Source organism: Natrix helvetica (genome assembly GCF_964273705.1).
Source record: "Natrix helvetica genome assembly, chromosome: 5".
NCBI lineage: Eukaryota > Metazoa > Chordata > Lepidosauria > Squamata > Natricidae > Natrix > Natrix helvetica.
Window position 1 is genome coordinate 32261891 of NC_138551.1, and position 18031 is coordinate 32279921.

An 18031-nucleotide genomic window follows, 5' to 3' on the forward strand; every position below is an offset into this window, starting at 1 on the left:
TGTTTTAGTCTCCAGTCCCCTAATCATCTTTGTTGCTCTTCTCTGTACTCTTTCTAGAGTCTCCACATCTTTTTTACATCGTGGCGACCAGAACTGAATGCAATATTCCAAATGTGGCCTTACCAAGGCATTATAAAGTGGTATTAACACTTCACGTGATCTTGATTCTATCCCTCTGTTGATGCAACCTAGAACTGTGTTGGCTTTTTTGGCAGCTGCTGCACACTGCTGGCTCAAACTGGATAAAACTAGAGCAGTTATGGATCTGACTGCCAGGGATCCAAGTAATAGATGCATTGCAAGCAAAAACTCTGAGGCTGAAGAATTCCTCAAAGAATCTCATATTGGCACATATCTGGTGAAAGCCAACTCTTAGGAGCCCCTTGATTGTCATCTAATTAAACGTAAAAGTTTTCCCTCAACCCAAACAATCAGTCACACGGCCCAATTATGGCAGTGTCTGCAGGTCTGGTTACAACACTCTTCCTTGCTCTAGCCAGGTGTGAGAACGTCCTTGGTTCTCAGGGGAAAGTATTTTATTTTGACTACACAAGCCCAACTATCTCTAATCCCTCTTCCCTATCTCTCAGCTCCATTGTGGCAGCACTGAGGCTCCAAGAGGGCTTCGGGGAGGCCAGCTTCAGGGTTGACACTGACACAACCCGGTGTTCAGTGTTCCTGTTAACAACTACTGAAATGATGTCAATATATATTTTAATAACCCTCCCCCACCAATAAAATAAAATAAAAACCATGTTATTTCTGTTTCTAGGTCTTAGGCAAAGGTGAAAAGTGGAAAGGAAGAAATGGACCGAATTCTATTGGTGGAGGCCAGAAAGTACGTCTGATAAAATCTGCGTTGGAGACGTATGCTGATCAGGAAGATTTGGTGCTTATGTATGTGGACTGGTAAGAATCATTCCTTGTTTTGGGTTTCATATTTTAGTCATCTGGAAAGTCATAACATTGTTAGTTTTGTTGTATCATGCTGAATTTTTTCTGCTGCTCAAGTCTCTCTTAAGGATTAGAGATAGAATCTGTTTTCTACGTCCAGGTTTTTTTTCAAGTGGACTGACTTACATATGTAAAATATTGTCAAAGACTATTGCAGTTATATTTCTTGAAGTTGCCAATGAGATTATTAAGACTTTAGGAGTATGCATTGTGTAGCCTAGAATTGTACAGCTCATTCTTGTATGAGTTAGTCCTTTCTGTCAGAAAAGACTAGGCAACATGTCTTTTTAATTTGCAATATTAAATGCACAGAAACTGTAGCTAGATAATAGCAACTTTCCATCCTTATGAAATGGAAAGTCAGATACTGAGTCATGATACTTTTGATACTACTTTTCTTTTTGCTGTGGAAACATTTCATACAAATATAAAACAAGAAGGATTGTATCTTTGGGTCGGGCAAGAATTTTAGCATTTGTCATTCATATTTGGAAGAAATGCAAAGTATGTTTAATTTTCAGGGTCACAAATGTAGAGAAGGATTTAAGTGTCCCACTTTGCCTTTTTGTTAATATACTTTTAGGACTTTGCTGTTTACTTCTCCAGCTACTTATTAATGTGTTTTCTCATTAGAGACTTTAATTCTTAAATCCCTCCATTTCAGGGGTGGGTTCCGGCTGCTGCTACTGCCAGTTCGCTGAGGGACATGATGTGCGCCTGCACACACAGTGCAACAAAAATTGCTCCGCACATGCGCAAAAGACAAAAACAAGATGGCACTGCTTATGGTGCTGCTGATAGAACCATTTTGGGGGCGTGGCAGGCCTGGGTCGCTGCCATTTCCAGCGACCCAGGCCGCCAAGTTACTATTGGTTTTGCTCCAATTGCTTCCAGGAGCTGGTCAAATATGGCAGCAACTGTTTGTGCTGTTAGTAGGCAATTCTTAGCAACCAAATCCAAATCGCCTTTAAAATTGTTCCTAATATTATTCTTGTTCTGCCCTCCAACTCCTACTGGAATTGTAACTCCCTCCTCCACAGATAAGCAGTCTTCCTCCTCCCAATCCAGAAGGGGGTTAGGTTTGTTTGCGGGGAGAGGGGGAAGAGGAGAGAAAAGAGAAAAGGAGACTTACTTGCAGTGTAAACCACTTGTTCAACACACAAATCTGGCTGATAATGTCATTGTGGAGAAGTTAAGTGGTCACCACACAGTTAACCTCTGGACTAATTAAAAAGAAATAATTAGAACAAAGTAACAAAAACAATCTGATATCCCAATCTATCCTTTTTTTTTTTTTTTGCCTGACTGCTTTGTGACTACTTTAACAAATAGTCTGGATGATTCTTTTCTGGGACAGAGAAAGAGTAGAAGAAGCCAGCAGAAATAACATTAGGTCATTCTGTCTTGTGGTAAAGAAAATGCTGTCTCGAAAGCTGTGTTCTGGGTTGCGTCTGGATCATGTCACCAGCTTAACATTTCTGCTTTCAGCTTTGGAAAGAGGGAAAATGTAGCGTTGAGCCAGCTGCCACTTTCCTCCCTCTGTCACCTTTTCCTTATTTTGCATTATTCTTTATCTCAGTCTCTGGTTTAGTCAGCTTGCCCAGAGGGCTGTTTGTAGCATCAACCAGACGGTTTTTGGAAACAGAAGAAATCCGAAAGCATTTTTTTTCTTTCATCCTTCTGCCAAAACTTGGGGATAAGTGACAGTGAACATTTTTTAGAAACATACTCTCCCTCTCCCCCCCTCCCACCAAATTCCTGCCATAAACTGAGAACATGAAAAGAGTCTGTTTTCTTTTCCTTTTGTAAAACAGCACCTCTCTGTCTGGTACCCTCCTGGACTCCAAATAGAATTAGTGGCTCGTAAAAAAAGATAAAACTACTCAGGTCAAGCTCAACTTCTAAAAATAGAATCATGTGCTTTTCTGGGAAGGATTACAGAAGTAATGTACCATTACCATTTACCATGGATTTTCACTTATTTGTCAAACTTCTAATCTAGGTTCATTATATGCCCTTTTACAAGAGTCATAGCTTGTTAACAGGTATTACAACTCTTAACAATCTAAAATGTCTTTATTTTCCAATTCTAAGACTTTTTATGTTGCATTTTCTGTTACTTTATGCACTGAATTTGATGTCCTACTTCTGGTTTATTTATATGTTGTGCTTTGTTACTGTTGCAACCTTATGTCCCATAACCTTTTATGTAATTAATTGTTGCTAACTTTTCTGATCCTAATAGTACAGCATCCATTTATAACTGTTAGAATATTTGCTTGCTATGACCAAAACATGCATTCCACTCAGATTTGTTTGGGAGAAATTGAGAGTGAAGCCACCCAACTTTTGACTATAGTTTATGTACGTGATGCACAAGGATGAAACATATGTATGCATTTCCCTTCTATGTGGTTTCTTGCATCTTCATAACATTTATGTATCATGGCAGAAAGGTATACCAAGACTTCACACAAAAGTTATCATGAATAAATTCTTTAGAAAGAAAGTTATTGTTTTTAAGAAGATCTTGAGAACAAAGGTGCAGAAAAATAGAACTTAGCCTGGGTAAATTTTCTGGAATCAGTACTTAATTACTTAGATTTATATGGCCAACCACTCACTCACAGTGATTCTGGGCTGCTTACAAACAATATAACATTAGATAAATCAATGAGCATTCTGCAGAAAGCTACAGTGGAAAATATATATTTATCACATTTCTATATTGTCCATCTTCCCTAAGAGACTCTGAGCTGTTTATGGAATGTTTTGGCAAGACATGAGAAATAAGTAATGTCCAAGTTTTGGATTCTTGAGGAGCTTGAATTGCCTTTATACGTATTTATATTGAGAGACAAATGTGAATTTTGTAGATATGTAGTTATATTTTCCATTGCTACGCATTACTTTTTTTAAAAGACACAAATAAATGTTAAGTTCATGATGATCATAGAAAGACTGTGAATCTCAGTCTCTATTGATATGTTATGTAGAAAACACATATCTGTTCATCACAGTTAGGATAAATATTGGGTTATTGTATGGATAGTTAATGAAGTAACTAATGAATTTTAACGACAAATCTTTTTTTTTTTAGTGGATCACTGCTATGATTTCCTTTGCTGATTAAAAACCCATGGAAGGGATGAATTAGCTACCATTTAAGAAAAAGAAAATTAATGAGAAAAATAATGTTGTCTTGTATTTCAGGTTCTAGAAGAGTCTTGCACAGTTTAAACTTGGAGTCTCGAGATTATTACTGATACTGGGAGATCAATGGAAACTCCCATTTATACTTGTGATGCAAAGAAATGCTTTTGACATTCTGAAAGGAAAATAGAGACCATGTCTGCCTGCTTATTATCTTTCTCCCCCTCTCCCTCCTTTCCCCCCTCTATCATCATCATCATCATCATCATCATCATCATCATCATCATCATCCATCTATAATTAGTCATAGTTCTTTCTTCAGGAACATACATTAAATGTTTAAGTATCTTATTCTAAAAAAATGGTTAACACTCCAATTTACAGACATTTTTGACAATGCTTATATTTTTGGAATAATATGGAAGCTGCTGTAGCTTTTCATTAACTACATATATAGTAATTTCTGGAAAAGCACTACTTTAGCAATGATTTTTCCAACAATAAACATTGAACTAGCTGTCCAGGCATAGAATACCATAGGCACTCTTTAAAGTTTTTTTTAAAGAAATATATATCCAGATGTGAATAGAGTTTCTGCAAAGTAATACATGTTTTAATAGTAACATCTGTGAGACACATCAGTTTGTGCTGAAAGCTAAAGCCCTAATCAGTCCTTAGGGAAGGGAAAACATCCTCCCTCCTAGGCTGAATTCATTCCAAGTATTGAGAGAAACTCTCAAAGCTTTCCATAGCTGTCACTAAATTGAGGGATTAATATGAGATGGTGAATTATGAAATTAATGAAGAGGGATAATATTAACTCTTAAAATGAAGTGGATGTTAATGAAATATAAATTAATGGAATCCTAGAGTTTGTATTGGCTTGTCCACTTTTTGAACTGAAGGTTCTGATGTGCTGTTCAAAAGTGCAGACCTCAGCATAAAATATTTCTTACTCCTGAATTATAGGAAACATTTCTAGTCTTCACAATATAGTAATAGCAATAGCACAGAGTTATATACTGCTTTACAGCCCTCTCTAAGCACTTTTACAGAGTCAGCATATTGCCCCCAACAATTTGGGTCCTCATTTTACCCACCTTGGAAGGATGGAAGGCTGAGTCAACCTAAGCCTGGTGGGATTTGAATTGCCAAATTGCAGTCATCTGGAAGTCAGCAGAAGTTATCTGTAGTACTACGCTCTAACCACTGCACCACCGAGGCTCTTGGTGGAACTATAGGACTCCTAGCCATATAAGACTATTTTAGTGGTACATGTGAAGCCTCCTACCCTATATATGCAAATACTTGGGATTGGCTTAGAAGACCTCCAAGATCTTCTCCATTTTACTCTGTTAAAATGACTTCAAGTTCTATATTGAGTTGCTGATAAAAGTAAAATACTGAAAACATTTCTTTCCTCACTCATATGCTGAAGGAAACGTTTTCTCTTAATGTCCAAATAAGTTTACGTTTTCCTTTTATCTTAATTACTAAGAATATGTTTTAGTAAGTGTATGCATGACAGTGGAAATAGCTAGATGAATCACGTAGCAATTTCTCAACCAGGCTTTCTTAGGAAAAAGGAGGTTAGCAAACAACCATGGACAGCTTTTTAGTGGTTATAATTAAGGAATTGTTATAATTTAGATATGTATTTTTAGTGATTAACTTGGAAAGCTTTTCATCCTTTGACCGAATTGTGGTCATTCTTTATTTTTGTACAACTCAAGGCAGTTGGACTGAGAGAGAGTGACTGTAGTGAAAGCAATCCAGTCATTTTTCATGTGTAAGGACCACTGAAAAATGGAACCCTAAGCCCTTCATTAAATCTCACTTTGATTCTTAGAGTCTGGGTGATCAAAGCAATGTACATGTTTAGTTGCTGCCTATTCAGGATATTTCTTGTACATAACATATTCTATATTCAATTAATGCATTTTCAAAAGAAAATTTTAATGAAAGTTATTTGATTTTTGAGATTCTTTTCAGCTTTTAAGTGAAACTTAGGATTCCAACCATTGTAATAATAGGATCATATACAGCCTGTATATTCAGTTTTAGTCCCGTGGTTCTGTCTTATTTTTACTCTCTTAAAAACCTAAGGCAACATACTCTGATTTAAAAGCTTTAACATTTACTCTGAATTATACTGGAAAGAGAGATAGAAAATAACCCAAATTCACCAAATATGTGTTTGTGATTTGAACCAGCACTCAATAGGCATTTACATCCTAACTACCCACCTTATATCAGGTGATGTTGTTTATATTATTACGTGCTTCAGTTTATATCTATAGATGGTAGAGAAAGAAAATAACAACTGGGAAAAAGTCACTCAGCTCACTTTCAAACCTGATAGCATACTTCCCTTCTAAATCATCTAGATATTGTACATTATTTACACCATAGATAAATTCATAATATTAGATTGATAATTATTGAGGCTTGGTATTAAGATTAGCTTGGAAAGAGAAACCTTATTGTCTTTTACTGATAACCCAAATTTCTCCATTGAAAGGGATGCTAATATTCAAATAGCTGCATTTGTGTTGTAACAAAATTCTGAACTGGTTAGGATTTTAAAGTTACTTCTACAGACTGGTTGCTCCATAGCATATGTCATGGATATAATGTAAGTTTTAGCTTTTGAAGAACAAAACTACCATGCATGTAACCAAAAAGAGTTTATTTTGGCTGTCCTCCTTGATATGCTGGTATTTGTGCTACTAAATAGATACATAAAAATGGGGAAAGTAAAAAATAATCCTCCTCCTCCTCCTAATTCTGGCTAAATTGGTTTTCATTATCTTTTTTTTTCTTTTCTTTCATTAGAAATTATAGAATGGAGGCTTCAATGCTAAATAACTAGCTCCAGATCGGAACCTTTATAGCATTAAAAACATATTTTAATGTGATTTGCAGCAGTTTTTGTTTTTTAATCTTACTCAATAGCGTATGAAAAAGTCAGATGCCTGTAATATCAATATTCTAACTAGTGATAGACCATTTCTTTCTCTTTTTTATTTCTAATACTTTATCAAAACAATAGAATGTTAGTAATTTTAATTAATGCTGTACAAATATCACTGTGTCAAAACAATATAACAACAGTATAATAAAAAGGGGGGAAATGGAAATGGCAAGGGCGAAGCATTAAAATTTTAGGGAAGGAAAAGCTTTGGAATATTGATGGCAATGGAAAGTGCAATTCTGGGAAATGAGTGATAGCAGCTGGGAGGATGTAAAAAAAAAAAGATGTGAAGTATGCCTCCCCAAATCATTGACTGCAGAAAAAGGGAAAGAAAAGATCTGGAGGGGATTGTAAGTGCTGGGATATGTTGCATTGGGAGAACAGCAGAGAGAGGATGTGTAATAGCCTTGCCCTTCTTACACTATGAGATTGTTCCAAGGTCCCTGCAGCTTTTGTTTTAGCCAAAATCCAAACAGCACAAAGAGTTCTGCAAATTCTTTTTTATTTTTGGCCAGTTGTGGCCAATGGCTAACCAAGAATATTTTGGCAGGACTTTAGAGACACTCTGTGTTTGTTTCAGGTTCAAAACAAAATTACATTTTCTGTTTCATGGACAAGACTAAGATGAAAATAAAAAAAGACAGAAATATTTCAAACAACTGGAGAAGCAGTGAGATAATGCAATGTGAAAGATTAAAAAGGTAGAGTTGTTAAAAGCAGAAAATAGAAATAGGTAAAGAATATAATTCTGCACAGTCCTATTTGTTTGAAAGTAATCAAGGATAGAACAAACTTACAACTAAAGATAAATTTCCTGACTGTGAGAACAATTAATCAGCCGAACAACTTGCCTCCTGAAGTTGTGGATGCTCCAACACTGGAAGTTTTAAATAAGAGATTGGACAAACCATTTGTCTCAGTTGGTTTCCTGCTTGGACTAGAATATCTCCAAGGTGCCTTTCAACTCTGCTATTCTGCTTCATGATTACAAAAAAACCCCTATCCATTTGGAAAACTGAACGTATAAACTGCAAGGGATTATGTAGATGCTGTGTTTGCATCTACAATATAGTTACAATATAGTACAGCACAGCTATCACAAAGGTGCTGGAGTAAAGATTTGGTTTAATAGGATTGGGTCATTTGATGGATCATGTTCTAGGCCAGTGGTGGGCAGCCTGCGGCTCGCGAGCCACATGCGGCTCTTTACACCCTTTAATGCGGCTCTTCTGTGTGCCGGGTGCCCGCTCCCCTCCCTCCTCTCGGACTCCGGAGGGAAGCTTCTGCAAAAGCCCGGGCGAGTGACAACCAATTTTGGTCCTATGACTGCAGAATGCTGCAAAATACCATAAATGCAGGCCAGTTGTTGAGTGTTTCAAATGTGATTGGAACACTCAACAAGGTGACCACAGTGTGTGTGTGTGTGTGTGTGTGTGTGTGTGTGAGTGAGAAAGACAGACAGAGAGAGGAACAGAGAGAGGGAGTGAGGGAGGGAATCAGAGAGAGACTGACAGACAGACACACATACACACACAGACAGAGAGAGACAGAGAGTGGGAGGGAGGGAGAGAAAGATAGACAGACAGAGAGACACACACAGAGTGAGTGATTAAGTGAATGAGTGAGAGACAGACACACCCACATACACAGAGTGACAGAGAGGAAGGGAGGGGAGAGAGACAGAGGGAGAGACAGAGACAGACAGACACACACACAGAGTGAGTGAGAGACAGACACACACACACACACACACAGAGTGACAGAGATGGGGGAGGGAGGGAGAGAGAGACAAAGAGCCAGAGAGAGAGAGAGAAAGAAAAAGAAAAAAAGAAAGTGGGAGAGAGAGATGAAATTAAAAACAACAACATACAAACCTGACTTACTCAAACTATCCAAGGAAATGCAAGGCCAATGTTCACATTAGTGGTTGTGACTTTGTCAGTCAATGTGAGGATGTAATTTTCTCTACATTGTAAGGCAAATTTTACGGAATTTAACGTTATCGATAAATAATATCGTTCTAAAGTTTTTGTTTTATTAGTTGTGTTATTTGTATCCTCCCGACCTATGTGGATACTTGCATGCAGAATATTCTCAATAAAAACTTATTGAAACTAAAAACAGTGTACCATCCTATGTATTTTCGGTTTTAAAAATGTGGCTCTCAAAGTAAATTTCAATCGTGGTTTTGGCGAGATTTGGCTCAGTTGAAAAAAAAGGTTGCCCACCACTGTTCTAGGCTATATTTCTCAACATAGACAACTTTAAGCTATGTGAATTTCAACTCCCAGAATAGTGGGAGTTAAAGTCCACACAGCTGTAACTTTAAGTCCGACAATTCTGGGAATTGAAATCCACATAGTTTAAAGTTGTCCAGATTGAGAAACACTATTCTAATGCTTCTCTAATTTTAATGAGTTTGCAGAACAAATCCTAGCAATTTTGTAGGCTTTTTTCCATGGTGAATTAAAAGAAATATTCTGATGCCGTACAACAGCATAAATTTCTGTGGGTTATTTAATATCATAAGTGTAGATTTCTGCAGAGGTACAGTATCATGCCAAATTGTTCTTCTACCAAAATGAGCATGAACAATCTTTTTCTGAAGTATCTATTTAAAACAACAACAACCATAATCCCACAATTGAGATGAGCCCTGATTGAAGACAGTACAAATTTCTGATATAATTGTTTGCAAACATAATGTTAACTCTTAAGATGAAAAATGATTGTAAGACAACATTCCATTGCATTTATGTTGCTTCTCAGATTCTATAGGAATATTTTTCTTCAGAAGTTTTGGAAAGAGCACAGAAGAGTAATTTTCTTAAATTGTTGCAGCTGCAGATTTACAACATATAATATTGCTAGTCCTCAGGTTACAATAGTAATACAGTTTCCATTGTATTAAATTTCCATTTCCATTGGAAATTCCATTAGAATTTCCATTACTAAATGATACATTCATAAAGTTTGATGTCACAAGACTGTGCAGGGATGAAAACCCCAGCAGTCCCAGTTGCCTTCAAATCCCACTGGTTGTTAGGTGAGATCCATCCTAATCTAAGCCATTTATAGTTGGTTCCTCCAAGAAATGCTTATCTCATATTCAAAGTCGGAGGTTGGTTTTTAGAAGCTACATACACAGAATAAAATCTAACATCTAACAAGATGTACCATTCAGATCAATTCCAAAAATGGTTGCTAGTTTGGAATTTTTAGAGAGAGGGATATTTCATTAAATTTAATTATAATTAAACTTACATTTACTATAATTAAATCAAATTTAATTTTTGTTTCCATTTTAAAACACACCATCTAGTAGAATTTTCAAATACACTAAAGTAATCTTTCAGTCTAAAACACATATACACTTCTGCTTTAATATCAGTAGCACCATGGCTGAAACAACTCATTAGTTTTGTTTTAAATGCTCTGGAGCTGACAGAGAAGAAAACTGTATAAAATCATAGACTCAATCTGCATAGATCATAACTCACATTTGAGTGTCTACGTATTATCTATCTGGGATTTGTTTGAGCATACAAACTGGCGCAGTGGTTAGAATATAGTACTGCAGGCTATTTCTGCAGAACAATTAATCAGTGGACAGCTTGCCTCCAGAAGTTGTGAATGCCCCAACACTGGAAGTCTTTAAGAAGATGTTGGATAGCCATTTGTCTGAAATGGTATAGGGTTTCCTGCCTAGGCAGGGGGTTGGACTAGAAGACCTCCAAGGTCCCTTCCAACTCTGCTATTGTATTGTATTGTATTGCTGACTGCTGGGTTACTTGCAATTTGGCAGTTAGAATCTCACTAGAGTCAAGGTTGACTCAGCTTTCCATCCTTCCAAGGTTGGTAAAATGAGGACTCAGATTGTTGGGGGCAATATGCTGACTCTGTAATCTGTTTAGAGAGGGCTGTAAAAGCACTGCAAAGCAGTATATGAATCTAAGTGCTATTGCTAAAGTTTAAGAACCAACTATTTTGGAAACTGTTCTCAACTGATTTCTTTCTGGGCATGTAAAACACAGAGCACCTTATACCCAATGTCCAGTGTTTTACATTCATTTTTTCCATCAGTCCTGATTTAGGTTGAATGAAAGAAAATTTGCCATTGAAATTTCTTTCAAAGAAGAAATGTTTGTTTGTTTATTTATTTGTTAAATTTATTTGCCACCCATCTCGCTATGGGACGACTCTGAGTGGCTTAGAACAATAAAAAGGAAAAAAAATGATAAAAATATTAAAATAGCAATAGTAAATAATATTACGTAATTCATGTAATATCATGTAATTACCCTGAGTGGAATTTGGAGCTATAGGACAGGATGGAAGAATTTCCTGTTCGGTAGCTTTGCAGCTGCTCTGGCTTCCCTGCTTCCTAAAAGAATTCCTTACATGACATGTTTCAGACTAAGCCACGGAAGCTTCAGAGTGTGGGGAAAATTGTATAATAGAAGATAACAGCTTGAGCTGTACCACCTCTAACAACATTGTAAACTCATAAAACACACCATGGGGAATTGAATGGTATTTCTTAGGAATGTGGAAATATAGCAAAAATTAAATGTACGGGGAAGAAAACTTGTGAGGAATCTGCACATTGCTCTCAGCAGTAGAAGGAGCATACTGAAAAGCACAGTAAATGGTCTCCCTTCCATGCTATTTATCTACAATTCTTTCAGAAAATCTTTTTTCTTCCTTTTGGCTCCAATATTAAAAATACAGTACATTAAGATGAGAAAAAATGGCTGCAGCAATAAATGGGTGGAAGCAAATAGACAAAAAGGCTAACCTATATATTCCTTTCAAAAGCATGACTTGTTCTGAATGAAGAATTAGAAGTAACCTGATTCTATTTAAGGCTAAGTGAATGAGGTGGGGAAAAAAGTAGAGTAGTCTCATTTTTCTAAATGTAAAGCTTACATCTGTATAACATCTGAATCCTTACACTTATAAAGATAGAATTGTTCTCTTTTATTTCAATGTTAAATGCTGCTATCAAAATGTAGAAATATTTTTTAACAGTCACTTTTTCTACTGTCTTCAAACTTCAGCTACGATGTTATATTTGCTGGAGGACCTGAGGAATTATTGAAGAAATTCCAGCAAGTTAATCACAAAGTTGTATTTGCAGCAGATGGCTTGATATGGCCTGATAAAAAATTGTCTGACAAATACCCGATTGTCCGCAGTGGAAAACGATTCCTTAATTCTGGAGGTAAGTAGTATTTTTCGAAAGCAAAAGTACTCTTGGAAAAATGGAAATGGTGCAAATTTGTTTTCTTTGTTAATTATACCGACAGAGGCCATTTTGCCTGCTTTCTTTCATAAGCACTAACGACTAACAAACCACGATGCACAGCCCATCTGGCTCTGGGTTTCTCTTCTCTATGGTTCCTCTTGTCACTCTGGCCTTCTTTCTGGACTGGGCCCATAACCCGTAGTCAAAATAGTGACTACAATTTTGAGATAACCCAGGAGTAAAGTTCAGTACACATAGGTTTTGTCTGTCAAACAGTGATTTATCTACAAGGCACATATATACATACACGTACTAGGCAAAACCAGGCAATCAATTTTCAACTATAATATGGAAGCACACATGGGGAGGTACACAGAAAACTACAATGGAGATAGAACATGAGGAGAGAGAGATGTTCTCACATGACCTCCCTTATATAGACAGCTTCTTAAAGAGACAGTAACCCTGCTGACTCATTCTCATTTCATCATCTTGGTTTATAGCATTACAGCAGCCGGTCAGTTATTAAATCATCATTACCTTAACAAAACATTTTGAAGACAAAATGTACATTATTAGTAAGAATATTTTCAGATAAGTTTATTTCATTTCTCATCTCCTTTCCTTATCAACAAGAGATGAAGTAGTCCAAAAAAAAAGGAAGACAAAGGAAGAAAAGCAGGACAAAGTGTGTTTTTAAAACTTGGCAACTTTAAGATGTGTGGATTTTAACTCCCTGATCCCCTAGAATTCCCTATGCTTGTTAAGGAATTCTGGGATCAAAATCCACATATCTTAGTGTTTCCAACTTTGAAGATCACTGCTATTGACAGAAACTGACATACTATTTATAAAACAACACAGGATTGTTTTCTTACACAACTGGTTCATTTGACATACTATTTATAAAACAACACAGGATTGTTTTCTTACACAACTGGTTCATTTGACGAATGTTTCAGAAATGTCTCAGAATGCTTTTCAGGCAAAGAAAATTGCATAGGTAAATTTGCACATTCCTAAAAATACTCTTAACTGCAAGGTACACAATAGTTTTCACAGATAGCCTGTTATTATGTGACACTAACAAAGATGATTAAATATAGAAACTACAATCTTTCTGTACTGGAATGATTCATCTTCTCCTTTGTCCTCTCCTGGGCTGAATTGAATTTCTCAATGTTTCTGACATAGCTTTGTTCTGTAACATTTCAAGAAATGAAAATGGTTGCTGGCTGCTTGGTCATCTGTCATCTAATGACTAGCCAGAATTTATCTTAATACATTTTTAATACATACATACATATTTTTGTCTTGTTATCTCATGCACACTTCTCCCTGCTACATCAGCTTTTGTGTGTGCTTTTCCTTGTAATGAAGAGACAGTGGCTCAGTGGCTAAGAGGCTGAGCTTGTAGATCAGAAAGGCCAGCAGTCCTAGCACCACGTAACGGAGTGAGCTCCCGTTACTTGTCCCAGCTTCTGCCAACCTAGAAGTTTGAAAGCATGTAAAAATGCAAGTAGAAAAATAGGGACCACCTTTGATGGGAAGGTAATAGTGTTCCGTGTGCCTTTGTCATTTAGTCATGCGGACCACATGACCACAGAGATGTCTTCGGACAGCACTGGCTCTTCGACTTTGAAATGGAGATGAGCACCACCCCCTAGAGTTCAGAATGACTAGCACATATATGCGAAGGGAACCTTTACCATCCTTGTAATCTAGTGTTATAAATTTGGTAGGATGTTCTAGTTTCAGTGCTAATAGAGTAGATTAACCTTAAAATGGAAACTGAACGATTTATTATCTTCTGTTATTTGAACAAAGTTAGGATGTCTCTGTGGGGGTTTAAGCCATATATATTTTAAGGGAGGCATTATTTAGATCGAGAGGTTACAGTCTTTTACTCTACTTTATTATTTTAGTTTTTCCACCTGAGGTTTGTTACCATGCCATCCCTCCACCAGGCATTCATGAGACTTTGGTTCCAGCAAATGGAGTCAGGAATGATCAAACATGATTGACTGGAAGAAAGAAAAAGTGTATCTGCTATATCATAATTATTCATCTTCTTCTTTTTTAAAGAAATCTAATAATTTAATCACATGAAATATTTTTATCAGCCTTCTATTATGTCAAGGCAGAACTACCTCATAAATAGAAAGTTGATTGCATTTCTGCAATCCAAGATTGTAAATCTGAAATACTATATATTCCCAAGATAAAGTAATGATCTTCTTTAATTCCTCAATGCTCAATAAATCCAAATTTATTTATATAAGTTCCAGGTTTGGGGTGTATAATTCAAAAGTATGCTCATATATTTAAACAAATTAATCTTTGTATTGCTGTATTAAGACATATTTTTTTTTCTCCAGCTCAAATAATGATCAACTGATGATATCATTAGAGCAGAAGTAGGCAGTCAATTGTTATACTGATTTTTGTTGGTGTAAAGTTTCTCAAGAATAAATAATAGGTGAATGAAGCTCATGGGATATTTGGCACACTGATTTTATTTCATTTGAACTAAGAATGATAGAAAATGGAACTGCTGTGAGCTATTTTGGTGCCTGATTTTAGGAAAACAAACCATAAATCAACAATAGAATTCATTAGGAAAGATTTGATTTTTCCAATTGCATCTGTAGGTTATCTTCATTAATATTTGTTTATATAAACAACATTGCTTATTTGAACAAAATGCTTGGTTTATATTTGTTATTTTGAAATTCCGAATCATCTTTGCAATTTTTTTTGAAGACTTTCAAGAGAACTTATACTGAATATAAAGATTTTAAATCAGGGGTATCAAACTGGTGGCTTGCAGACCAGATGAATCATGTGCAGGCCAAGCCCTCACCAGCTCCACACGGGGGAAAATGTCACAATACATTACGTGATGACAATGTAATGCCCAGAGTTTGACATCTGTGTTTTAAATTATATAAATTATTTTGCTATTAAATAAGGCTGACATATAACTTTGAGTTACTACTAACGATTTACCAGAAAAATATCTGAGATATTTTGCTAACCAGGCTTGTATATGCATCATGTCTTTCAATTCCTAACCCTCCCATTCAGGTTTTATATGAGATTGCTGAATTCTTACACTGGCTAGATTTACAAGGTGTCTTGTGTATAGCATGGTATGCTAAAGCTATGATTCTATGCACGCTTATATCTAAGAAAGTCCCATGTCTCTGTTAACTTTGTTTTGCTTTGCTCATTTTTATTGCCCTAGGTATTCAAATGGTTTACAATAATGAACCCAGAAAATTAAAATATTAATTTAAGGTTTAAGACCCTTTCTTACAGATAGTTTTAGAAATGTGTAGGATTTAATAGCAGATTTCATTTGCTATGTATGAATGACTTCACACTGGTTTTGTGACTCACTTAAACCAACTTAGAGGATGTCTTGCAGTGGTGGGTTCTGGTATGGCCCAGTATGGCAGTATTGGTAGTAGGCGGGAGCAGCAGCCACTGTATCGGTACAGTGGCTCGTTTGGCCCACCCGCTCGCCCGCATATCTTAACAGTTTTTGAAGCAACCGGGCCAATTGAGCATTCGCGCACAGCTTGCAGCGCCTGCGCAACCTCCACCGAGCAGGTGGGTGTTGCAGGGTAGTGGCGTGCACAGCACGCGTGCCCGACAAGGACACGCGGCATACCAGTTGTGATGGGAGCCGGAACCCACCACTGGTGTCTGGCCATCATCTCAACTCCATTTTCTATCACACAATAGCAGAACTAGAATACTACCTAGAATAGTTTTCCTATTTAGGAGCAAGAAATAAGAGAAATGTATTTCAAGAAATAAATATCAAGAAATCTCCAGAAACAAATTGGGTGCAGCTTCTCCAAAAAGGTTTTTAGAATTTTCCTAAAGTTTAGGTGTCCTAGAAAATATCAAATTGTTTGTTATGGTTTATTTCAGGATTTATTGGTTATTTGCCGAATGTAAATGATATTGTACAACAATGGGACCTCCAAGATAGTGATGATGATCAGCTTTTTTATACAAAAATTTATATTGATCCACTGAAGAGGGTAAGTACAATACAATGATTGTAATTTTCTGCAGATAATGTATTAAACTTACTATTTGGGGTACGTTCACATAAATTTTACTTTTAAACAACTTTGGGAAAACATAACATCATTTCTGCAATGTTTTCCATAAAAGTATCTTTGTTCTAGGTCACATGATGTAGATAAGTGAAGAATCTTGGAATGGAAACGTCAGTAACCCTTGCTGATGTCTATCACCTCTCGGGGACATTTTATAGATTATTATCATGTTCATAGCTTGGTTGAATTCAATCTGCTTTTGAGTTGTAAGACTGTCTTGCTGATTTCTGTCAAAACACCAAATGTTGTCTCCTTCATTTCTGCTTTTTGAAAAGTATTCAACTGATAGGCATAGTCCTGAATCTTTTGACGTAATTTATTTCACCATTTCATTGGATTAGAAATATTGTGGATCACACCTTGCTACTTTGGATGCAGGGAATATAATCAGATGAATTTTTACATAAAAAGGAGACAAGGAAAAAAAAGGGACTTGTGGCAGAATTACAGTATCTCAAATGTTAAACATAAAAATTTAACAGTTTTTGTGGTGCAGCTTCCTGCACAGCTAGTTAAATGATTATGGTAAGAATATATTTTTATTTAAATTAGGGATAATTATGTTGACTATTCTTATAAATTGAATTCAATTTTTCTTGCTGGAATTGGTGTGTGCAATTCCTATGCTCAAGATAGATATCTGAAGTGAGTTAAAAATCATTGGGAAAACTGGAATGTTTTGCACTGTATTTTGGATATGATCATTGAGATCACTGTCATGTTACTGCTCATGGTTTAACAATGCATGCTGTTAAGATTTAGATAAGGGATATATAATGTCTACTTTCTGAAGTATTTAAATGCAGCCTCTAGCATTCCCATCAATTTTTCTGGAGATTCAGAATATGACACATAACTCTAGGACAATTAATATATTCCAGGAGGAAAAATATACCGTATTTTTCGGAGTATAAAACGCACCTTATTCCCTCAAAAAAGAGGCTGAAAATCTGGGTGCATCTTATACATCGAATACAGTATTTGAAGGAAGCCCCACCCCCTTCACCAAAATGGCCGTGCATACCCTTAATAGAAGCTTTCAAAGAGCTCCTGGGGATTGGGGAGGGCAGTAATGAGCAAAAACGGGGCCTTTTTTGCCTCCCCAATCCACAGCAGCACTCTATAAGCCTCCATTAGGCTATGCATGCAATTTTTTTGACAAAAAACAGGCCAATTTTCACAAAAAACAGGGCATTTTTTGTTCGTTCCCTCCCATCCCGCAGGAGCACTCTGCAAGCCTCCCAAGGCTATCCATGCCTTTTTTTAAAAAAGGGCCCGTTTTCGCTAAAAACGGGCCGTTTTTGGGAGGTTTACAGAGTGCAAAAACTTTTTTCCTTTTGGAAAACTATTTAACCGATTGATGAGAATTACATTGATCAAGTGCTGTGCCAGCAGAAACAAAGTCTTAGGTGCTGCAGATTGTTAGCGATTTCCTTCTCCAGCACATGGATAAATACACCTGGAAACATCTACCTACTTACCTACTGTCTGTCTCTCCCTACCTACTTACTGTAATTCACTCTCTCTACTTCTCTCTCTCTATCCCTCTACCTATCAACCTACCTA

The 18031-nt window shown here is 36.5% G+C and overlaps 1 protein-coding gene across 2 annotated transcripts in view; it reads left to right on the forward strand.

The window, feature by feature from the left end:
* PLOD2 (procollagen-lysine,2-oxoglutarate 5-dioxygenase 2) overlaps positions 1 to 18031 on the forward strand; it is a 64817-nt gene that overhangs the window by 21071 nt on the left and 25715 nt on the right. For both annotated transcript variants that reach the window (XM_081954767.1, XM_081954768.1), the window contains exons 3-5: positions 773 to 909; positions 12142 to 12305; positions 16272 to 16384. In XM_081954767.1, coding sequence (XP_081810893.1) covers positions 773 to 909; positions 12142 to 12305; positions 16272 to 16384 — 414 coding nt within the window. The remainder of the gene's footprint in view (positions 1 to 772; positions 910 to 12141; positions 12306 to 16271; positions 16385 to 18031) is intronic.